Source organism: Sugiyamaella lignohabitans, chromosome B, assembly GCF_001640025.1.
Source record: "Sugiyamaella lignohabitans strain CBS 10342 chromosome B, complete sequence".
Taxonomy (NCBI): domain Eukaryota; kingdom Fungi; phylum Ascomycota; class Dipodascomycetes; order Dipodascales; family Trichomonascaceae; genus Sugiyamaella; species Sugiyamaella lignohabitans.
The window spans coordinates 2,585,915-2,609,677 of record NC_031674.1 but is presented as its reverse complement, the minus strand read 5'-3'; the positions used below and the strand labels follow the sequence as shown (position 1 = coordinate 2,609,677).

The window sequence follows — 23,763 nt, the reverse complement described above, 5'->3', positions numbered from 1 at the left end:
TTTTTTGTTTCTTTGCTTTGCTTTCAATTTTTTTTGAATACTGTTTGTCCCTGTACTACGAGCGTGCACCAACCGCTATCCAATGACCTGTTTCTCTTATTATTATTATCATGACTTTGTATTTTTTGTATTCTCTCCTCAATCAAATCTCTCTAGATATGGCTCCCCCTCCCGCAATTGGGGCGCTATTATAGTCCCACCTGTATGCCTGGTAATGCATGCTTTCCTTTTGTTACGATGCCACGACTCAAATAACAGGATTTTGCCAGGCCCACAATGTTGCGGTAAATATGAGCTTCACGTTGAGGGAGGTCCTAAGAGCCTCACGCGCCGCACGCGCCGCGTGATGTCGTGAAGTGACCATATGCAAGATGTGGAATTTGGCATCGACCAGAGCCCTATAAACCAGTAGAGTTGATTAGGCACACATACCAGTCAGAGAAGCTAGAAAGCATGTCTTCGACGAACGACCCCTTGGTAATTCTGAGATCGGCTATTGCCGCCAAGATTGATGGTACTCTTGTGATTGGGGATACTGTTGGCAGCGAACGCACCGATGATATTGTCAAGGCAACTGGCCTGGAGTTCCCCAGTATTCCTGGTATTTCTAATGAGCCATTTGTACTGAAACTAGACACGCCAACTGCTTACCAGATCACAGATGTTGATGCTGATTCAGGTAAAAGGTTTATTGATACACGAACCGTTTACAACTGTTATATCACCAAAGATCTGAGTATCACAGACTATATTTCCATCTCAGACGAAAGAATGGTCACGAATCTAAAGTTCTTAGAAAGGACGGATTTGCTTACCTGGCTGCAAGGAGCGTCGACAGAGAGTAGTAACATCGTTAAATCAACAAGTGCCGGTGGATCAGGTACATCGACTGGTGCTGGCAGCGCCGGTGCTTCCAAGTCAGCTGCTAAGACTAGCAGCTCAACCGCCAGTAGCAGTGTCGTCAAAGCAAAAAGACCCATTGATGAAGAATTACAGAAAATATACAACCAAGAAAGAACACTAATCGACCATAATCGAGCACTTCGGGGCAATAAACTACTTGACTTCAGCTCCGTGTCGTCTGAATGCAGACAAAAAATCCTTTCAAATTACAAGAATGGCAGTACAGCCAATGGTGGTAGCAATAGCATAGCAAATGCAGGAAAACATAAGAATACTGGCACTACGTCTGCTTCATCCACAGGGTCGACCAACTCACGCAACGCCCCAAATAGAATCCCTCTACCGACTTCCGGTAAAAATCAGGATCCAATAATTCTCATTTCACCCTCAGCATCGTCTCTACTGAACATGAGCAATGTCAAAGAGTTTCTTGAGACTGGTACTTTTTCACCAGTTATGTCTTCAAGCGGAGCCGCTGATCTGATACGAATTTCACGACATAGTGCTAAAATTGGTACGACCAGATTTGTTGTTGTCAACTCAGTAGAGAAATTCAAGCCTGAATACTGGGATAGAGTGGTGGCAGTATTTGTGACTGGTCAAGCCTGGCAATTTAAAAGCTACCGCTGGAGCGACCCCAATGCCCTGTTCCAGAAAGTTCTCGGATTCGCACTTGTGTTCCGTGGAGACCCTCTACCACCTTCACTCACGCAATGGAATGTAAAAGTTGAGACGCTGGACCGCAGCCAACGTTTCCGTGACCGTGAAGCCTCTGAGCGCATTTGGGATCGCATTGAGCAGTCGATGATTGCTCGTGGTTGGCCTGTCAAGCGATAACCGCCTTCTGTATACCAGAAGCTGTAAATTTTAATCTCTATTGTGAAAAGAATATACCAACCGCAGCTGGGCTATGCAGACTGGCTATGCTCGCTGATGTGCTTATTGAACCAAAAAAAAAAAAATAAGACGGTCGTGGGGCAGAGCCCGCCGATCGAAGTCAATTTCTTCTAGCAAAAATAAGAACAATGCAAAATATATTAATTAACCCATCTAATATCTCTCCTTCATACGAGACGAAATAATACGCAGGTTGCCGTAAACCTTGCCTGGAGGAGCACCGAGGATCAAACTGACAATAGTCTCTCTGGCAATCTTAATGTTGGTGAAACCACCGAGAATGTGAATCTTGCTATCTGCAAGTACCACACGGGTTCGTGATGCGTTTTCGATGGCAAACTTGGTCTTACCATCCTTACCAGCAATACGACCAATAGCTCTACTGAGATGGTCTCCTGAAAGAGTCTTGACATCCTTAACTTCGAAAGTCTCAATATATAAATCATCTAATCTGAGCAGTGCAACGGCATCGTCAATATCAAAGCCGAGTGTGAATGCTCGAAGAAAATCGGCACCCTTTTGGATAGCACCAGGATCAACTGTGCTCTTACATGTTCTGATAAGCACCTTTCGGTTTTTAATATCCATCTTAACTTGTAATTTCAGATGATCCACTAATGGTAGATAGATTTTGTTCCAGCTGGTTCTTAGTGGACTAAATCTGTGTGGTGGAATAGCTATGGATCTTGTTTCTTTCTTGATTTTCTGCATCTTATTGGAAACAGCGGCGAACTTGGGTAGTCCATCTTGATCCATGGCAAAATCCTCTTCTTGTGACTTTTCTTTAATTTGCTCTTCTACTTCATTTGATGGTAGAGTTGTTGAAATATCAATCATAATATCTTCGGTGATAGAATCAGGAGCAACAGCAGGTGCTGGAGCTGAGCTGATAGAATCAGAGTCAAGTCTGGCTGTTGGAGCAGCGACCATTTTATAATCTGTAAAAAAATATTTCAGTTATCAAAATCAAACCGAAATACTAATAAATAATAACACCAATACCAAAACCTGTGTAAAAAGTGGAGGATAATCTAATCTCAACGGTCCGGAGATAATAGACACTATTTTATTTAGCGTGCGTGAAAAAAATTAGGTCTCAAAAAAAAAAAAAAAGTAGACGTACGTTCAGCCTAACCCTAACCAAGCCGTGTATTAGGATAAGCTGATAAGGCTAAGAAATATACTGTTCAGACTATTATTCATAGCATTACAAACCCAAAGATCGGGGTTTAATGGGAAAAATATTGTTATCGACGTTGAAGAGTTTTTAATTCCCGGTTTTTTGGCTCGAAGGATCTGGCAGAGGTTTGTTTGTTATTTGAGCGAAGTCTTCTAACCTACATGCGCCATGTACTGTATATGCAGACTGGTTTGATAAGATAGTGGTAAGGGTTATTAACCTCGTCACTGACGTTCTAGATAGTGAATAGACTACTTGTAGTCGGTTTCACAAGCATATTTCACCAGTACCATTTACTAATGAGATCTGGAATGGTGATAACCAACCCGATGATATCGACAGGGACACGGTGTTCGGGGGACGGAGCCTAGCTGCCAGAGATTTATCGACATCGAGATCAATGCCCTAACCACTGAAAAAATATATCACTTCACAGGCCACTACTGCACGGAGGATTTTCTATCAACATCCCCAGACAAACAGTCCCGTTAACCTTCACAATGGGTAAAAAGCATTTTAATAAGAAAAATGGAGGTGGAAACGGTGGCTCTAGAAAGCCATCCGGCTGGCTAGAGATTACTCGTGAAAACGAGAATCTTGAGAACTACTACAAGGAACAGGCCATCATTGACCCCTCAGAGTGGGATAAATTCAAGGTTGCTTGTCAGAGCGACCTCCCGGTCACTTTTCGTTTAACTGGATCAAAGAAACATGCTATTGAAGTGCGTGACTCGATGGAGAAGAACTATTTTCCCGAATTGAAGGGATTGAAGTGGGAAGGAGAGCCCGTACCAGAGCCCAAACCACTGGCTTTCTATCCTGATAACCTTGGATGGCAAGTTAATGTGGCTAAGCAGGTAATTCGTAAGAATAAGCCATTTGCTCGGTTCCAGAGATTTTTGGTTGTAGAAACAGATGTCGGTAATATTAGTCGTCAAGAAGCAGTCTCTATGATTCCCCCATTGCTTCTGGATGTTGAACCCCAGCACGCTGTTTTAGATATGTGTGCAGCCCCTGGATCCAAGACTGCACAGTTAATAGAGGCTCTTCACTCGGGTCCTTCTAATCCTACTGGATTTGTTATGGCTAATGATAGTGACTATAAGCGATCGCACATGTTGATTCACCAAGTCAAGAGACTCAACTCAGCTAATATGATTGTCACGAATCACGATGCTCAGATGTTCCCCAAGATCAAAACTGGTGACAACGAATATTTAAAATTTGATAGAGTATTGTGTGACGTTCCTTGTTCTGGTGATGGAACTATGAGAAAGAACATCAATGTTTGGAAGGACTGGACTGTTGGTAACGGCCTGGGCCTTCATCCTACCCAGGTTAATATTCTTGCCAGAGGTGTTCAACTACTCAAGCATGGTGGTAGATTGGTATACAGCACCTGTTCTATGAACCCTATTGAAAACGAGGCTGTCGTTGCTGAGGTTCTTAGACAATATAAGGACGTTTTGTCACTAGTAGACGTTTCTGACAGACTGCCTGGTCTAATTAGAAGCCCCGGTATTAGTAGCTGGAAGGTACAAACTAAAGACAAAGCCTGGAGACAGCGTGGTGAGGCTGGTTTGGCAAGGAGTCTGTTTTCTCCCGATCAAGATGAAGCCGACCAGTTCCACCTCGAGCGCACTCTGCGAGTTTACCCTCACCAACAGGACACTGGAGGGTTTTACATTGCCGTTTTTGAGAAGAAGGCTGTAGATGAGCAACCATCCAAAAAGCGTGCCATTGAGGAAAATGGTGAGACAGTTTCTGATGATCAGCCCGAGAAAAAGATTAAAACTGATGAGTCCGAGACTGGGGCGGAGTTAGTGGAATCTGCAGTTCCTACTCCTCATCCCATTCCAGAGTCTGAAGAGAAGCCTAATGTAGTTGACGGCGAGTCTGTCCCTTCAACTGAACAAGAGCAAAGTGCTGGTGACTCTTCGACACCTAAGAAGGAGAAGCTCCCCAGAGACGCCAACGAAGAACCATTCCGTTTCGTTGCCGACAATCACCCAACTGTTAACGGATGTTGGGATTTCTACGGTATTTCGCCAGAGTTCCCAAAGAACAGCATTTTAGTGCGTAACGAGACTGGAGAACCTGTCAGAACCATGTACTACGTTGCACCAATTCTACGACCCATCTTAGAGCTCAACAATGCCATCAAGTTCGTCCACGCCGGAATCAAGATGTTCGCCCAACAAAAGAATGAGGGCAACTGCAAATGGCGTGTCCAGTCCGAAGGTATTGAGCTTCTATATCCATATGTCAGCGAGTCTCGGGTTGTCGAGGCCACTGGTCTGGATACTCTTAAGGTTCTCTGTCAAAACTCGTTCCCACGATTTAAAGATCTCGAGACCCTGGATAACAAGCTGAAAGAGCAAGTTGAAAAAGTTACTGAAGGCTGTCTTTTCCTGCGTGTTCCTCGCGAGAATGGCCTGGAGTCACTCATTTTCCCCATGTGGAGAGGAAAGTCTTCTGTCAACATAATGCTTCCCAAGCAAGACACCCAAGAAGTACTCCACCGATTCTTCGGTATCGAGAACCTTAAAGAAACCAAGCAAAAGAGCGTCCCTGCTGTCGCTGTCCCCAGCGCAGGTGCCGAAACCGCTACTCCTGAAGTCGAGGAGCCTACCGCTGCTACTGATGCCGCTGCTCCTTCCGCTTGAGTCCCCGTAGATTTAGCCTAATGTTTTTATTTTTTTGTTAAACAGACCAAGAATGCCCCCGGCGGCTGGGGCTCCGCCCCAGACTCCACTGCTCCTCTCTCTGCGCTCGAGTCGAAAGTCTGGCCGTGCAAGGTGCCTGGATACCAACAAAGTTACCCTCATGCAGAGCCGTTGCAGATTGCATCGTGAACTTGAGAATATCTTTGAACCTTTCAGTGTGTGCAAATTTCATAAGATTATACTGTAATGGGTCGGATCAAGCCTATTAAAAAAGCGCGCAAAAGCGCATATTACGTGCGGACTGAACGAGATCCCGATACTCACTATAGGAAATTGAACTTGTATGACTCAGTGGCTCGCCGAGTCAGACCACATCTGGTTCAGAAGCGAGATGGTGATGTAGGAACCCATGTCGGTTCAGTCAAGCTTAGAACGAAGGCACCAGATGATTTCTTGCTCAGCCTGGTCGGAGCACCCGATAGCGGTATTCCCGTTTTCAAACACGAGGATCTTCCTGATTCTGTAAGTTATTTCCTGGGGATATTGCTGACTTGTTCGGCCATAGATGCCTGCTAGTTGCTTAAAGAATAGACATGCTAACGAGACATAGGAGCTTTTAAAGGCCTTACACTTTTATGTTGCTGAATATTATAACGCGGCAAACTTGCCACGTATGTTTCGAAGCACGTTGGATTCGTCTATGCTTGCTATGGGAGTGGTCATCGAGGAGTGGATTGCTGAGATGCTTGGTCCAGAGGGGCATCTAGCATACTCACAGCCCGTGGACAAGACATGAGTGGTTCTTTAACCAGCTTTATTTATTGTTGAGGGTGCCTGATTCTTGGAAAGTAGCACGCACTGCATTGAAGCGCTTGTGGTTCTAGCGGGCATAAGTCTATTTATTAAGTAATTACTAATGATTGAATGAATAAATATTAGGAGTGGATTAGATTACATAGGGAATGATAATATGAAGTAAGGTGGGAGTAGGGTGGCTTCAAGTCGAGGTTACTGGTTAAATCATGTCTAATCTGGAGATATAAATCAGTAGAGTCGAACAAAAGCTAGCATTACAAATCGATTCCAATTCGGACTGTTAACCTGTTAACCTGATAGAAGCCATAATCAAGATAGATCGGTGCAAAGAATAAAGGTAAACTAAGCCACAACAGGTGTCATAGAGAACTAAATTACTTCCGCTTGACATTTCCTGACATACACCTTCAGCACATCGGCAAACAACCATCAATAAACACAAACAGAAATCGAGGTCTTTGCTTCTCTAAAAGCCTTGAGAGTTTTGTCCTGGCATGCCTGCGGTACCAAATCCAGGAGGTGGATGCGATGGTGGACTATAGTATTGGCTGCTAGAGCCGCCAGCATTGTTTTCATTGAAATGAGCAGGACTGGGTTGTTCAATATTACCTCCTTTACGGTCGTAGGGATAAGGATTCATTTCATATCCCTGCTGCTCTCCATGGTTTGGTGGAGGTGGGCCTGGAGGAGGAGCATACTCTGCAGCGGGGGGTTGATTGTGCTCAACGAAATTGCCTTGATTGTCGTAGTAGCCAGCATCACCGTGACCAAGATTAGGATTATAAGGAGGAGCTGCTGGTGGACCCTGGTTGTCATATTGTTGTTGACTTTGATAGTATGATGGTGGTACCATCCATCCTGTACCTGCTACCGGAGCCTTACCAGAACGAACCCTTCGAGAAGAATAAGCTCTCATGAGTAGGGCCAATATGATGAACACAACAATAATTGCAGCTAACAATACCCAACGACCCCATGTTCCCCATCCACTGTTTACACATACACCATTCCAGGTGTTGCAGAAGAATTGTCTTCTTTCTAATTCAGTAGGAATAATCATTGTCTAGGTCTCGTGAAATAAGAATACTATGATAATGATACGATTCAATACACAATGACCAAATTAGAACAACACGTTGGTGTAATTAATGGGCTGACTCGAATCTGATTTTGATGGATTACTTTGCCAAGACAGCGTGTTTTGCCCCTTTGAATGACAACAGAGCTCCACTTCGTAAAAACTCTATGGTTTGAGTAGGTTCTATCCAAGTCGAAATTATTTCTCACCTTCTTTTTTACAATGGCAATATATCACCTTGCTCCTGAGCTATAACACTAAGTACAATAAGCTCGTCAGCAACAAATAGATATTTGGACTTGACCGGCAGGGAGAATCAAATTGTTTCACTGATAAACGAACCACCTGAATTAGTGATGCTTTTATACCGTAGTACGGCGTATGCACCAACCCCGAACAATAGCCAGATATAACCCGCTAGGTACCTGCGTATCCTGGTCCAGCCCCCAGATCCACAGCCGCCTCTCGTATTTTTTTTCTTCACTAACAGCAGGGCTGGCATGGCCTGCTTAGATCAGCAGGCGCAGCTGTTGCTTGCTTCCCGCCACACCTGCACGGTTCGTATGCTGCATGACCGGCCATGTACACCTTTCGCTGGTGGAGGCCCCGTGCCTTCCAAGTACCGGGGCTCTGCTCAAGATCCCGTGGCTTCTCTCGCCATAGTCCAATGGTGTGTACATTAGATGGGTGGAGTTCCGGCTGGTCATCCCGTCATTTAAAGCCAACCTCTGGTATTGATTTCCCCATTCAATAGAAATATCGTACCAGGCCCGGTTTCCACGCTTATGATTAGCAAGCGACATTTACTAGTATGGCTAGTGACAAGATTACTGCAAACTATTAGTGACCGATAATGCTTATGAGAGTTATAAGTTTTGTCGGGATCCTATCTAATCACACCCATAGCCACTATCTCACATTTGTGAAAGTATCTTCGAAAGGCGGTAGCTGCTGGAGATTACGAGTGTCAAAGATCGGCGGTTCATGTCATGCAACTCTAACTCTAACTGTATGCAGGGACTCACCTAACAAAGTTTATCGAAGTGAAAAGCAAAAGTCTAAGATAATAAATTAAACAGTCGAAGTAATTCTAACATTTTCAACTGTTCAAAATTTAGAGTTATTGCTTATGCTAAATTCCCCATTCTAGAAGTTGTATGCCATTATGGAGGTGTATTAATATAGCTAAATTGTGGGATGAGATAATCAGCAACCATCTTCCAGCTATTTCTAGTGTTGTGGTAAAGTGCATCTCGATTCAATCAGTAAATTATGGGAAGGGCTGCTCTATTAAATTGTCGGTTATGCGTGACAAAATCACCACATAACTTATGGGGTAAACCTATCGCAGGAACATAATATACTTGACTATTAAAATCTCTGATGTCCACTTCATTTGATCAAACTAATTTCTGTTTATTGATTCTATCTCAATCCAAGTTTTCCTGTTACAAGGTACAGAGCTCTGTGATAGCCATAATTGCTTGGACAGCCCTATAACCATTCCACTATACATCTACAACTCGAGAAATTATAGTAGATAATATTAAGGATGGAAGTCATAACTGACCAAGGAATACAGATTCAATCCCAAGAACCACAGAGAAACATGCTCAAACATGATATGGTCGCTATTGACCGTACTCTAGACAACAAAAATTTAGCCAGTTCGCTTCTCACGCCCCCTACTTCTATTGCCACCAGCCCGTCCAAATGTGATCTGCTTAACGAGGATAATGAACTCAGCTTTCAGAACCATGAAGCTCACCATATAAGTGACAGCAACGGGGTTCATCACAATAACTATCCTGCACTCTTGGTAACTCCACAAGATACTGCTTATCCTGAAGTCTCCTATAACAATGGAAGCATCATAGAACAACCCACAGATACGCTACCGTTTACAGGGACAAAACTTTGCTTATCAGAGTTCAATTTGAACCAAGAACGAAGGGATACTCTCCTCCCAGTCACTATGCCTAACTCTGGGATACAAGCATCCCAAGGTCCACTTACACCTCCTCCACCTCGATGCAGATTGCCATTTGAAGAGCGAAAGCCTAAAAAGCGCAAGAGGACAACTGCTGCTCAGTTAGCTTATCTTGAATCGCACTTTGACTATTGTGCAAAGCCTCCCATGTGGGTCAGAGAGAGAATTTCACAAAGCATAGGAATGACCGAGAAAGCTGTCAACATATGGTATCAAAATAGACGGCAAGCTTGTCGTCGGAATCCTGAGAAACAGCTTGGATCTGGTGAATACCCACAATCGACCTCTTTGGATATCGGTGGTATCAGTGGAATCGAGACGTTGGATGCAAATTACTTACCAATGCCTCCAGTATTGGGTCCAGGTAGGTATAATCAAACAATGCCGTTGCAGCCATGGGTTCAACCGAATATTTCTAATTTTCCACTTCAGCAACCACTTCCACCTCCGCCACCTCCTCAGAATCCATTATCAACTAATCAGACTCATGCCTATTATTGGCCCCACCCAGCTTAGATTTTTAGTCTTTTGAAGAAACTTCTTTTAAAAAGTAGTTAATTATACAGTTTCAAGTTTATACCTACTTATGTGTAACCTAGTGAGAAGAAAATGACATGCGCCTATTTGATCCACTCGACTGTGATGAGCAGCTTGAGTAATACCGAATAATGACAAGCTTTATCCATTCCGATATAGTGTAACGGCTAGCACGGTTCGCTTTCACCGAGCAGTTCTGGGTTCGATTCCCAGTATCGGAGCGCTTCTTTTTGGGTCGTTCTCTTCTTAATCTGTGGCTCTGCCCGTCCTAATTTTTCTCACGAACTTTTGTTGTCAGCTCATCGTTTGACTTGCACCTCAGATATGGATATGCATGTCGACCATTGAGCATCTATAAAATTGGTCGACATAAAGGCTTCGTATATCTTTTTTTCTATTTTAAATTCAGAAAGCAATTGTTTCCCAACCGACGGAGAAGTATTCGCTCACATCCCATATTTAATCCCTATCACCATAGTGCCATTAGTTAAGGAGTAATAATCGCACCTCAGGGCCGGGTTATTATTAAGAATTCATGTACGGGCAGTTAATTAAACTAGTATGTAAGTGATATGACGCTGAAGTGAGGTGAAGCGACTAATAGAATGGGCTACAAATAATCATGTAAATTAATGGAAAGTCGAGATGAAGAGAAAAAGAGACGAGAAAAGTGGCTTGTATGTATTAATTTATCGCTCCGCCGATCTCCAGACCTCATCAACGACTTTGTTGATCAGCCTCATGCAACTTTCTATGCACAGAACAAAGCATGTGACAAACACTAAACACTCGACATCTCAAACTATGTGCAAGCTGATGAAATAAATCTCCTCAAAATGGCTGTGGCAAAGACAATGACCGCTCGCGAGGGTCGTGAGAACCAAAGTGAGTGCTTAATCATGTCAGGGTCATTGCTAGCTACTAACACATAAGAATATTCTGACGTTACTGGTGCGAGATTGGTGGCAGGAACCGTTGTTCTCAATAAGGAAAAAGATAAGATTCTGTTAGTGAGCTCTGAAGCCAGGCCCGAATGTTGGGTTATCCCCAAAGGCGGAATTGAGCTAGATGAAGAAGATTACTCAGATGCTGCTTGTCGAGAGACTTGGGAAGAAGCTGGTGCAATTGGTACTGTAACTAAGTTTCTTGGTGTAATAGAAGATAAGAGACCACCGAAATCTTGGGGACCAGCATCGACGGGGTGGTCAACAGGGTCTGCACCGCCAAGGACTGAGTTCCATTTCTATGAAATGATGATTGAGAAGCTCGAGGATGCATGGCCAGAGGGTCATAAGAGGAGGCGAGCTTGGATGGGTTATAAAGAGGCCCGGGACGAAATGCTGAGGCATAACCGGAAAGAATTGGCCTCTGCAATTGATCTCTCATCTGTAAAAAGGGATTGAAATTAGGACTCCCGATTGATGGGGCAAAGGAAAAAATATTATTTAGTGCTTCTACATTTCTGTCTAGGAAAAGAGTCCGCCCATTAGGTTCTGTAACATATTAGTATTTCTAGGTGGCTGAATGTTGAAATATACTTCTCCAATTCTTATAAGCAATTCTTGTAAGGCAGGGATGTTGTCTAAGAAATTCTTGTATCTGAGTTTGAGACGGTTATACATATCACTGTTCTTTGACCTACAAGTCACCACAAGCAATTGGAGGAATGTAATTAACGAGTGATTCTGACCGAATATGTAAATTGACTGATCATATACTTGTGATGTTTCATAGTCACCTTCGTCAAGTGTACTTAACAGCCGATGAATGAAAACATTCAGAAGTTTGGACGCATCTCGAATATTTTCCAGAGCTAGGTAGCCTAGGACACCGCGGGAGAGGTATATACCAGCATTTTCGCTGGCTTTATCTTCTGTATACCAGTCATAGAGTAAATCAGCTAAAATCTGTGGCGACTCACTAGTCCCTAGTAAAAGATGCTTTTCTGCTTCGTAAGCTTCGCCGGACGATGCAAAGATACTTCCAAATACATGATGCAGTTCTGAATCGCCCAAGTAGAGGATGGGCTTGTCGGAATTCGACTTAGCAGTCAAATCAGCAGTATTTCTACTGGCAGCAATACTCCATCCAATAGCCTCTGTTGCAATAGACTTGAGAGTAGGCTCATCCGGCTTGAACAACTTGGCTAATTGGACGACCTTTGCCCGTGATACAGAGTCGACTGGAACATTTCCTAATTTCAGCGTATCAATGAGGTAAAGAGTCAAATCACTGGCACTACCAGGCTGATTGGCTTCGAGTAGTAGTTTCGCTGTAGTAAAGAGGACTTCTGTTGCATCAGAATAAGCTTTGGCTCGAATATACCTAGCTGCAATGGTACGCACAGCTTGATGCGCTTCATAGTATTGCCCATTAGCAATTCTTTCTCTAGTTAGATCGTAGGCTCATTACACATCCAAATAGTACTTCACTTACTTTTCCTGAGTCCTCTCTATTATTTTGGCAATTTTAGCGGACATTTTGAGTGTTACGTAGCTGCATGCGCACTCATGGAACTTCGACGGAATTTAACATCATGAGTTTCAGTGCGGCTCCATTTCCTGGACATTTGCAATAAGCTGGCTAACCCATCAAACTGGTTCGTACGAGGAAGTAAATTTTACTCATCCTGAGTAATAGTTTGCTTCTCCGATTATCTTATAGTGATTTGGATATTTTCTATTTCTACTCTGAACAGATTTTATTTGTCAATTGTGTGGCCAAAATAGGGGTCATAAATATACTTCAATTCGAATGTGTTACTTCAAACATTCAAACTGAGAGCCGAAGTTTATAATGGTCAAGAATGCCAAATTGTCTCGTAGCACTCCCCATAACTCACGTGTTGGGTTAGCAGATATAGCTTTCAGCACTATTGAATAGTGGTCAAAGATTAGTATCATTATAACCCAAGTCGAACTAGAATACGAGAGTTGTGAGATTTCATCCCTCGAAGAATTCCCAAGCTGATTCGAGTCGTTTACATTGAATTGGTCCTGGCAGCATTCTAGTGAGTAGAACTCATTTTATAGGTTTTAGACTGAGGCTTACTATAAATCCATGTTGATGTTACTCTCCATCAAATATTATCTCCGTATTGAAGTGCTTAGTTATTATTTACAACTTTCTGAATAAAAGTGATGCATTTGTTCCCCCAAACCCGAAGCTATTGGTTAAAGCGACATTGACTCTCGCTTCCTGAGAAACATTGGCTACATAATTACAATCAAACCCAGGCTCGTAGCTTGAAAGATTTAAAGTGGGAGGAAGCTTATTGGTATGAATAGAAAGAAGCGTAAAGATAGCTTCCAGAGAACCAGCAGCACCGAGAAGGTGGCCAGTTGCCCCCTTTGTAGAAGAGACATTGATATCTGACGCCTTTCTGTTATGTGATACAAACAGCCTCTTAATAGCCGAATTCTCTGCAGCATCCCCAAGAGGAGTAGATGTAGCATGCGCATTAATATAGTCCACCTGATCTGGAGTTATGCCCGCATTTTGGATAGCCATGGTCATAGACCTGAACGCACCGTCGCCATTTTCTGCTGGAGCTGTTATATGGTTAGCATCACCTGACATACCGTAACCTATAAGTTCTCCATAAATTCTTGCATTTCTTCGCAGCGCATGCTCATATTCTTCTAGGATTACAACAGCAGAACCCTCAGCTATTACAAATCCGTTTCGTGCTTTGTCAAAGGGTCTAGACGACTTCTCCGGCTCATCATTATATTTCGTTGCTAAGCTCCTAGCTCTTGCAAAGCCTGCTATCGCTAACGGATGTATGACGGCTTCACTAGAACCAGCAACCATAACGTCAGCCATTCCGAGACGTATTAAATTTCCAGCATCTCCTATCGCATGGGCACCAGTGGTACAGGCTGTGGAGACAGTGTGATTAGGGCCCTTAAATCCATATTTTATGGATACATGTCCACTGGCCATATTATTCAACAGATTGGGAATGAAAAGCGGCGAAACTTTCCGGTAACCGGCCGTATTATAGTTTACAGCATTATCATAGAGAGCCTCAAGCCCGCCAATGCTAGACCCTATGGCCACTCCTGTGCGGTCCATATTCCCAGTCGCACCAGTTTGCGTTGGCCACTGAGCATCGTCCAACGCTTGTTTTGCAGCCGCTAGAGCATACTGGACAAAAAGAGAAGTACGCTTAACCGTGGCGCTGTCAATCCAATCCAAGGGATTCCATTCATTTATGGGTACTTTGCCAGCCACGGTGCTTGGAAGTGATTGGTACTCGGGTTCGGTTAGAGCCACAATTCCAGATTTTCCAGACACCAGCTTATTCCAAGAAGTAGTCACACCCACTCCTAGTGGGTTGACTGTGCCCAACCCCGTTACAACAACTCTTTTGAGGGCAGACATAACAGCCCTCTAATAAAAGTTGACGAAGCTAGCAGATCAGCAACATACGAAGCCGCATCATGGACGGCATCTTATCTTTTCAAAACTCATATGCAGATAACATCGTTACGAAACCCAGGCCTGTTTCGACGGACAATCCGCTAACACGGGAAAGCGATCAGTAGATAGCCGACAATAAAGGAAGAGGAAATCTGCAGTCAGATAAGGGTCGTTTAGACACCCCCATGTCTAGATGTCCACAACTGTTGCTCTTAAGAATAAGCATATACACAGAACCTAGAGTCCTTCACATTTAGTTGAGACAAAGGCGAGAGAAGTTGTTAGTAATATTGGCTCGTCTCTTCCACTGGATTTCCAGTTCTTTCGGACTCCCCGCCTTTTTTGAGATTCTCGAAAGCTTATCATTGCACTTGCGGTTAAACGCTGTGCAGGACGCATGTATATTGCTGTTTCGGGAACGAAACTACAAAATTGCGCACTAGGGGTTATTGATAGCGAGACTCGGAGTTACATAAATATAACTATGATTATCTGAAAATTTAAAATGTTTAAACTATATAACAAATTTCGAAATGTCTCCCACTACTAGCCAAAATGGAAACGGTCGTGGCTACCAAGTTCATAATCAAGGGGCCCAGAATATGACCATTGGTGAGGTGCCTCACAAAATTCCCGTTTTCGACTCTGGAGACCCCAAGTCAATGCTGGCCAAACGGAAGTGGATGCTTGAACATATGGCTGGTGCATTTCGTGTGTTTGGTGCCAAGGACTACACTGAAGGTGCCGCTGGCCATATATCAATAAGGGATCCAATTAACCCAGACACTTTCTGGATAAACCCTTTGGGTGTTCATTATAACATGCTCAAAGCCTCAGACATGGTTCAAGTAGATGAGCATGGTAACATCGTTGGTGGATCTAGGAAAGCTATCAATAAAGCGGGCTTCATGATCCACTCTGCACTTCACAAAGCTAGGCCAGATGTGCTTGCCGCGTGCCATACACATTCTATATATGGTAAAGCATACTCGACATTTGGAAAGCATCTTGATATGATTAACCAGGATGCATGTGTATTTTACAATTGTCACAGTGTATATGAAGATTTTGGAGGTGTGGCTGTTGAGGATGAAGAGGGTCGCAAAATTGCCCAGGCTCTAGGACCGACCAACAAAGCTGTTATTTTACAGAATCATGGTCTATTGACTGTTGGCCAAACTGTCGATGAGGCGGCTTATTTATTTACGTTGATGGAGAGAAGTTGTCAGGCACAGCTTCTGGCAGATGCTGCAGAGTCATCAGGAAAACCTAAGATGTTTATACCCGAGCAAGATGCATTATTTACTTATAATGCAACCAGTGATGCTGAGTCACTCTACCAAGAGTTCCAACCAGATTTTGAATACGAAGTTTATAAAGCAAAGGGTGACTTTTTAGATTTATAATATATATGTAATGGGTAATGCGTATCGGGTTTATTTTCAATGACGTTCATCGCTTGAATGGATGTGCCTTCCCGTTCATTTATTTAGGAGAATTTTAACACTCTCTAATGCCAAAGTAATCGTATCACTATCACCAGTTGACTGGACCATATTCTTGATTTTCTCGACGGAGTTTTGATTATTAAAGAGGTTGATTACTTCATCATCTTTGTTTTGTTTTGCTCCAACTAGTAAGTTCCTCGTTGCCGAAATGGCCCTGTCACGTATGGCTGGATCGGGTACAACTAAAAGGGCAACGAGACGCTGAACGCATTTACTGTTGTGACCCATTGTTTCCACAGCTGGTTGGCCCCATTCTGATAAGAGCGCCATTGCCCCGGCTGCAGCTATTGAAGTTGGACCATCGTCACTATCTGAAAATGCAACAAGGAGCTCTAATCTACTTATTGCAGATTTCGAGCCATCCAGATATTTCTCAGCACAGAGAGGAGACATTGCCAGATTACAAATTAATTCAATTGACGCCCGTTGCACCATTACATTAGAGCCTGTTACCAGGTTTTCTATCTTGTTCCATCCTAAACGAATAATTTGGTCACGACAAAAGTCGTCAAAAGAAGCAATATTTGTTAAGGCAAGTAATGCTTCGAATTTATCTAAGAGAGGGATTTCTGATGCTTCACATTGAAGTTGCGTGATAAGAGGTTTGACAACCACTGACGGACTCAACTTACTACTAAAGGCTACCTTAGGATCAACAGATATAAGAGTCTTTGCGAGGCCACTTGTAGTTATATTGGCAGCTTTTGGTTCAATGCCTTTAGATCCATCAGTAGAGCCGTTTTCCGGGGGTAAGAGCAAATATATAAGCACAGCCAAGCCCCCCTGCTGAACAAAAATCGATCTATGTGATCTGTCTGTTACCAGATTTCGTAACAAATTCGAAACTATTTCCTTACTGGCCTTACTGAACTGCGGACAGCTTTTACTAATTGCTCCTACCAACCCAGTTTCTAAAACAATCTTGTTTCTTCGATTTACGACTATATCTGATTCGTGCTCACTTTCTAGATTGGACTTCCCGCCGTAACTTTTTAGGTCTCTCAATTTTTCTTGCTCAGCTGACAGCTTCGGACTGTAGTTCGTAATATTGACTAGTATGCATAGGGAACTGTAAATCCACACTGGGTGTTGACTAAAAACATGAGCCGAGGTGAACGTAGCAACTAAGTTATCCATGATATTCTTACTGGCAATAATCCTAGATTTTGCTGTTGTCAATAATGATGTGTAAGCCAGTCCTTCCAGTGCAACCTGATAATCCGAATCAGAAACAGCTCTTAGAATCCCAGCTTTATCCTGAATATATTCTCCAACAGCCTCTTCAAAGATTTTCGAGAATTCGTCCAACATTTTTACTTTTTCACTTTCTTTTCCGTCAGAGTTGGCACTTGTTTTCACAAGAACAGATGCTGCTAAAATTTGAACAGACTGATTTTCAGTCGATTCGAAGGCATTACTAATAAGGGGGCCAAAGTTCTGTGCCACAAGTGCTCTACTGGATTTACTTACACATGCACTAGACAGTGCATCCAACGCTGCTAGTACAAATTGTTGCGAATTTAGAAGCTCCACTGTCAATTTCTTCACCTGGATATCATCGAGCATAAAGATCTGTTCTGCAATACTAATGTTTATGTGAAACATAAGGCTTACCAATGAAAACACGATTATGTAGCTTACCTTTAGGCCAGTGGCAGCTCCTTTTTCCAGAACATCACGAATTGAACTCTTAAGTGCAGTCTCTGTTTCGTCATAACTGATTTCAATACATTTTGAAATGATTAAGATAACCTGTGAGGCAATTGAAATCTTTTGTCCCCCTCTTGACAAGCCACCATGAATATTTATTAATCTCCTGTCGCTATAAGGGATGATGGCTGATAAAATCTTCTCAAAATAATTTGACATTGAATCTGTCCCTATCAGCTTTCCAACTGATTGGAACACAAATCGTAACAAATAAGGGCATCGAGAGAAAGTCTCTGAGTAAGCATCCTGTTTGCTGATATCTTCTGCCGTTTTGAACTCCTCAAAATAAATTTTTGTAAGCGTCACCAGCACCTCATCAAGGACCAACTTGAGTTCACTTTTCGAAAGATATGGGGCCAATCTCGTCAGCTTTACAAGTTCGACATCTTCTGATGAGACTAAAAAGTTGATAACTTCAACTGGTTTCTCAACCAAACATCGAATAAGTTTCGTTCTCACTTTCTCGACCCCCAGCAGATCCGCGAATAGACTGTTATCTTTGATATCAAAAAAGAATTCGTCGGCACTGTCATCACCCAGCGCAATACCATCGAATTTTTCTATCAACTGATCAACTGATGCCATTGGATGAAGTTTATGGATCAAAATTACCAGCCTAACATTTATCAAGCTTGGTACAGCATGTTGATCAGTTAGATTATACTACAGCCGTATGCGGTCGTTATCTTATCAACAGCACCACGCCATGCAGAGTTATATTATTTATTGACATAGGTTTTCTACTTTGGTAAAAGTTGCTAGCGCCTATGTCAATTAGCTAATTGTACTTTTCTGCAACATATAACTGCAGTAATGTAGGTATGATGAGAAAGTTATAATTATCCTATAATCCTCGTTATATGAGTGGAGTAGACAAAACTAATTGGCATCTTTTGGCGTCTTGCTTTGTAAAGTAGACTATTTTTATATGATAAATAATAATATTTTCAAATGAATATCCTAATCCAAAAGGCCCTGGAGAATAGCAGTGATTTCTCGGTGAGCGGGGTCTGCCTCCGGCGGCTGGGGCTCGGCCCCAGACCCCGTAGCTCCTCGAGCGGACTAAGCTGAACTGAAAATCTTTCACCGAACTCACCCCCTTTCTTTCTGGACATATATAGAGAACCAGAATGCAGAAATAAAACAATTGCTGGAGCTTATTTAACTAAAAAATAATGAGACACCAGACTAATAACCATTCAAACCATCCATCCAAGAAAGGAACATCGGAAGCAAAAATTCCCTAGCTATTGGAGTGATAATTTGTAATACAATATAATAAAAAAAAAAAGTAACACATACACAATAAGGAGAATCAGCTGAACGATATCGATTTAATTATTAAATTTTATTAATTATATATATATCTATTAGCTATCGGCTCAATTAATTTATTAGGCTAGATTCATCTATAAGATGCTATTATTCTTAATCCATCCATCATACGTTAGTAAATCCTGTATTTTAGTTCCGAAGGGTTTGCGCCATAATAACAAATAATTTTTCCTCCCAGGTACAAAAAAAAGCCTGCCGACCCCGTGTCTTGGTTAATAATATTATGCTTCTGAAGACAGTAGGAATAGCTCCACAATTTTCAATCGTTATAGCTAGTTTTAATAAATATGTATTTGAACGGGGAAAATAGTAGGAAGGTTTAAAAAAACACATAAATACGGAATCGTATATAGATTTTTTTTCTTCGCATATTTAAAAATATTTTTATTCATGATTAGTAAATATAAATATTATAATATAATAAATCATATCTATATGGATTTTATTAGCTCATTCAAAATATTCATATTCCCATTTCCTCACTTTAATTTCCTCACTTTAATGATAGCCAAGTAGTTATGTCAATTTAGAAGTCACAAACCAAATCGACTATAAAAAATTCAAATCAATAATTATTAGGACATGACGAGTAAGGACTGCTATTGCAGCGGATTCAAATTTGTATTAATGAAGCCTAAAAAATGGACAAATATTACATTTGTTCCGCGAAGAGAGATCATTCACATTCGGTAGAGATATATGCCAAACTCCCTACACTATGTATTTCATTTCACGAAACAGATATATCAGGGCGGATATATTGATATTAAATTAGAATAACAAAACTTAATATAATAGTTTCAAAATTAGGGAATAGTTCTCTGTCCTCTGTTGAAAAATCGTGTCTTCGCTCATTATTACTAATATTCACTCAATTATTTGCCTGCAACTTATTCAATATTAGGTAGGTCATATCATACTTTCATGAGGAATTGAAGAAATAATAATTATACGGGTTTTTTTGTATTTTTACTGTTATATCATAGAAAATAATAAATATCAATGAAAATTGCACATTTATCATATTATTTTATTAGCTTGTCTTCAAGTCATTGATTGGAAAAACAAACAATTACAATTAAATTAATTCATCACAATAGAGCTTTAAGAGCCAACAATCAAGACGAATATTTTTGATAAATGCATAAAATTTCTATTCTAGAATTAGTCTAGAAATATTTTTTGTTTTCTTTCTGTTAGTAAATAAGAGAAATGAATTGATAGTAAACATCTCCACAACGAAGTAATCATCTATCTATACTTTGATAGATTTTATATAACATACCGAGTAGTAGTTAATATTTTTTTGGGAGCTTAACATATAAAGGAGTTGTGAACCATTCTAAAAAATATTTTATGCAGTGGCAATTGTTCTCGTCTTTGAACAGGACTCTGCTTTAATATATGTAGAATATTTCACTATTGTTATTAAATAAACTCAACTGTTTTAAAATAATATACTGCTTCATAATCAGTACTTTCTTTGAATAAAATATAGAAATAAAATATATGAATATAATACAAGTAAATAGCGATTACTTATTATTTATATGCGATCTTTAGGTATATATGAAATAGATAGTATTATTATCTTCTCTTTGGCTTAAAAAGATCTATATATAAATTAATTAAAAACTTATTTAAGACAAAACCTAAACGATACTACGAGCTGCTTTAGATAACCCTACAATAATAACTAATGGTAAACTAGTATCTGATAGAACATATAAACGAAAATCACCTAACTTTTAAGTATAGTACTTATTTCGTTCAGTTCAGTCCAGTGAGCATGTAGAATAAAAATATAGTGACCAGTACTTTTAAGACAAAGTAGACAATTACTTTCAGCCAATTTGTAATGTGAGGTGCCACATCAGTATAGAGTTATTTCCAATATTACAACCAAGAATACCTCATCAGTATAGAAGAAATAGAAAATTGAGAGTAGCTATTTGTTTCTCTATATATATAGAAGAGTATTCATTTTTGTATTTAGGTTTAAATCTTAATCAATCGATTCCAACATAAATAAAAACCTGTGTTGACTAGTTAGTAATTTTCCTGATCTGTAATGAACTGATTATATATATACTCTGATCGAGAATTTATTCAAATGTAGAAAGAAAGCTAGATAATTTACTTGGTAGGAAAATTTATAGCGACCACTCTGTGATAGTGTACTACTATTGATTAAAAAAAAAGATGATAACTGGACTGAGTATATATATAGTTTGAGATTTTACAAAATGAATGGGTTGGTTGACTATGTATATATAAATATATATTTATATAGGCAGCGTATATTTAGAAATTTTGCTAGTTATCACTGTTTTATTGGAAAGAGTAAATGATAGCTTGGCCACCTAAACCTTCAAAGGAACGGACCGGACCATACATGTAAATATGTAGCAGTGTTACTTCGGAGGAAGCATATATATTGCTGGAATGCTAAAAAACAGTGAAAACTTAAACGAAGATAGATGGTAAATAGAAAAATCTACTTGCTTTGGTTTTTGGTTTGCCTTGAAATTAAATTATTTTAGCCAATTTTATATTTATAATAAATTTTTGTTTATGTATTATAATATATATATACATATATATATATATATATACTCGTATCATACTTCTAACTTAGTAGATCTGCAATTTGTTTTATTCTCATTTTAGAAATTCAATATCTTCTATTTCCAAGGATAGGGTGTACTGAGTGATTGATGAATAGAATGTTAAGGTATTTTGTCCACGATTATTGGATATGAATTGTGTTTAAATAAATAATCGATGGTTTCATTACTTTGAACTAAACATTATTACGTTTTCGGTTTTTTCGTTTGCATATAATGATTAGATTCACCACAAATACTGATATAGTATATATATTTGCCCATAAGTCCTGGTAAACAATCATATTAAATTGAGGTGGGACGGCTGCGTTAAGCAGTAGTTAGTCATGGGCTAGTAGTAGATCTTATACACCGTTTCATACATCGAAAAGGGATCGGGTTGAAATTCCGGGATTTAGATATGGTTTTTTTTTTTTTAACGGTAAGATATCTATGTAGCTGAATCTGGAGCTGCCAGCACAAACTTTTGAGGTCTCTTCTCTCATCAGCTGTCTCTGGCAGTCAGTCCACACTTCGGTAGAATAGTAGTAACACAATTGAACTAAAAAAGAATAATCGGGGCCGAAGCGAGTGAATAATTGTATGGCAATCCACCGTAAAACATGTCTCGGTGAGATATATAAATGGATAACTGGTAAGATTTGGAGAATTTTAAATACAATACCAACAATATTTTATTTCTTGTTTAGTAAATGCGACGACAGGATAACCTAAGAGAGTATACTTGCTATATATATATGATTGTTTGGATATAAATTTAGGGCTCGAACTAAATTCCTACGCAATTTGGTGTAGACCACTTACAATCGTTACTATGATGAGGCAACTGGCTAAGATCTGGGGCTCGAAATAGCATACTGCTCTTAGATTGTATCTGAGAACTTCGGCTCAAAGGATAAAATACAGTCTAAACTGTACTTTGATTAATAGATTAAAAATTAGCTCACCATAATCGTTTAGTTTGCTCCGTACCTTTACTGTCTTGATATGTAAGTATTGCATGGGTAAATCGAGGAGTGGCATTAGCATGGGAGAGGCTACGGGTGGCTCTGAACTGGAGAATTCCTTCATCTATTATACGGTAATAACTCCTAGCACGTATGTCAGAGCAAGACGACCGCACTCTGATCTTACCATCCAAAACAGCTTCATAATATGATGGTTTGTCTCCGGGAAAAACATTTGCATCTTCTGAGTCGGCCTCCCCAGGAAGAAATGGTTGCAATAATCTGTCAAAGCCAGATGAACGAGAAGAGAACGGTCTGGATGCAAAAGACAACTTGTAAGGCAAAGATAGCATTCGAGGCTCCCTCTTTGCCATCGATGGCTCAATCATTACACCGGTTATTCCAGCTGATGAAGACCTAACATAAATATCAAAACTATCTTGGTTATCTGTACCCTGGCTTGCCCCTGGGAACTCAATTGCAACTCCTAGTAATCTATTGACCTCCTCATCTACTGATAGACGATCGTGCAGTTTCTCCAGCATATCTTGAATGAATTGTTCTCTGATAAGCTCTGATCCATATGGAGCTCTTTTCCTGGAGGATATCCATAAGGGTATAAATACTGTATCGCCTCTATATCCCACCTTATAAAAACAGTAGGACCCAACGGCCATGATAGTTGAAAAAAGCAGGAGTATAGATGTTCGTAAACTTGGTGGACGTCCACGCTGACTCAACTGGACATGGGGAAGTGGTTCAGAATCATTCTTCAAAATATTCTTCGTTTTAGTCTTGAATCCACGACAGCTCAGCTGGCGATAAAAAGGGCTCCTTTCTGTTTGCAGGTTACCAGGGAACTTGTGTGAAAACAGAACAGGCATAAGATGAGCCTGGGATCTGTTGCCCTTGGACAGATAAATCAATTGGTACGAACATATGTTAAAATTCAATCGTAAACGTATGGTCATTAATACTGGATTGGCGATTACTGACTTGCTCAGTACCAGTAACGATGATTCAGGTGATGGATGATACACTGACCTGCGTATATGTATGATAGATGATCTTCATCTTATCTATATAAAACCAGCCGTTCGCTGATTGTGATCTTGTTATGATTATTAAATTAATAAGTAAATAC

The 23,763-nt window shown here is 40.7% G+C and overlaps 9 protein-coding genes and 1 non-coding gene across 10 annotated transcripts; 5 read left to right on the top strand and 5 right to left on the bottom strand.

Moving 5' to 3' along the window:
- Nucleotides 1-453: 453 nt before the first annotated feature.
- Nucleotides 454-1,740, top strand: CDC73 (Cdc73p; the record flags this gene model as incomplete). The annotated part of the gene is made up of 1 exon (XM_018879817.1): nt 454-1,740. One exon carries the CDS (start codon nt 454-456, stop codon nt 1,738-1,740), a length of 1,287 nt encoding a protein of 428 aa, XP_018737696.1.
- Nucleotides 1,741-1,953: 213 nt separating this feature from the next.
- Nucleotides 1,954-2,730, bottom strand: PNO1 (Pno1p; the record flags this gene model as incomplete). Its single annotated transcript, XM_018879816.1, has 1 exon — nt 1,954-2,730. The coding sequence occupies one exon, from the start codon at nt 2,728-2,730 to the stop codon at nt 1,954-1,956; it is 777 nt and encodes a 258-aa protein (XP_018737695.1).
- A 750-nt stretch (nt 2,731-3,480) lies between these two features.
- Nucleotides 3,481-5,646, top strand: NCL1 (Ncl1p; the record flags this gene model as incomplete). Its single annotated transcript, XM_018879815.1, has 1 exon — nt 3,481-5,646. One exon carries the CDS (start codon nt 3,481-3,483, stop codon nt 5,644-5,646), a length of 2,166 nt encoding a protein of 721 aa, XP_018737694.1.
- A 1,282-nt stretch (nt 5,647-6,928) lies between these two features.
- Nucleotides 6,929-7,522, bottom strand: RCR2 (Rcr2p; the record flags this gene model as incomplete). The annotated part of the gene is made up of 1 exon (XM_018879814.1): nt 6,929-7,522. The coding sequence occupies one exon, from the start codon at nt 7,520-7,522 to the stop codon at nt 6,929-6,931; it is 594 nt and encodes a 197-aa protein (XP_018737693.1).
- Nucleotides 7,523-9,092: 1,570 nt separating this feature from the next.
- YOX1 (Yox1p) lies at nt 9,093-10,046 on the top strand (the record flags this gene model as incomplete). The annotated part of the gene is made up of 1 exon (XM_018879813.1): nt 9,093-10,046. One exon carries the CDS (start codon nt 9,093-9,095, stop codon nt 10,044-10,046), a length of 954 nt encoding a protein of 317 aa, XP_018737692.1.
- A 170-nt stretch (nt 10,047-10,216) lies between these two features.
- Nucleotides 10,217-10,288, top strand: AWJ20_2839 (the record flags this gene model as incomplete). The annotated part of the gene is made up of 1 exon: nt 10,217-10,288. It is a non-coding gene; the product is annotated as a tRNA-Glu (tRNA).
- A 2,896-nt stretch (nt 10,289-13,184) lies between these two features.
- On the bottom strand, nt 13,185-14,453 carry CEM1 (fatty acid synthase CEM1; the record flags this gene model as incomplete). The annotated part of the gene is made up of 1 exon (XM_018879811.1): nt 13,185-14,453. One exon carries the CDS (start codon nt 14,451-14,453, stop codon nt 13,185-13,187), a length of 1,269 nt encoding a protein of 422 aa, XP_018737691.1.
- A 572-nt stretch (nt 14,454-15,025) lies between these two features.
- On the top strand, nt 15,026-15,898 carry AWJ20_2837 (aldolase, putative class II aldolase/adducin domain protein, putative; the record flags this gene model as incomplete). The annotated part of the gene is made up of 1 exon (XM_018879810.1): nt 15,026-15,898. One exon carries the CDS (start codon nt 15,026-15,028, stop codon nt 15,896-15,898), a length of 873 nt encoding a protein of 290 aa, XP_018737690.1.
- Nucleotides 15,899-15,973: 75 nt separating this feature from the next.
- SHE4 (She4p) lies at nt 15,974-18,295 on the bottom strand (the record flags this gene model as incomplete). Its single annotated transcript, XM_018879809.1, has 1 exon — nt 15,974-18,295. One exon carries the CDS (start codon nt 18,293-18,295, stop codon nt 15,974-15,976), a length of 2,322 nt encoding a protein of 773 aa, XP_018737689.1.
- A 4,320-nt stretch (nt 18,296-22,615) lies between these two features.
- Nucleotides 22,616-23,296, bottom strand: AWJ20_2835 (uncharacterized protein; the record flags this gene model as incomplete). Its single annotated transcript, XM_018879808.1, has 1 exon — nt 22,616-23,296. The coding sequence occupies one exon, from the start codon at nt 23,294-23,296 to the stop codon at nt 22,616-22,618; it is 681 nt and encodes a 226-aa protein (XP_018737688.1).
- Between the last annotated feature and the right edge of the window lie 467 nt (nt 23,297-23,763).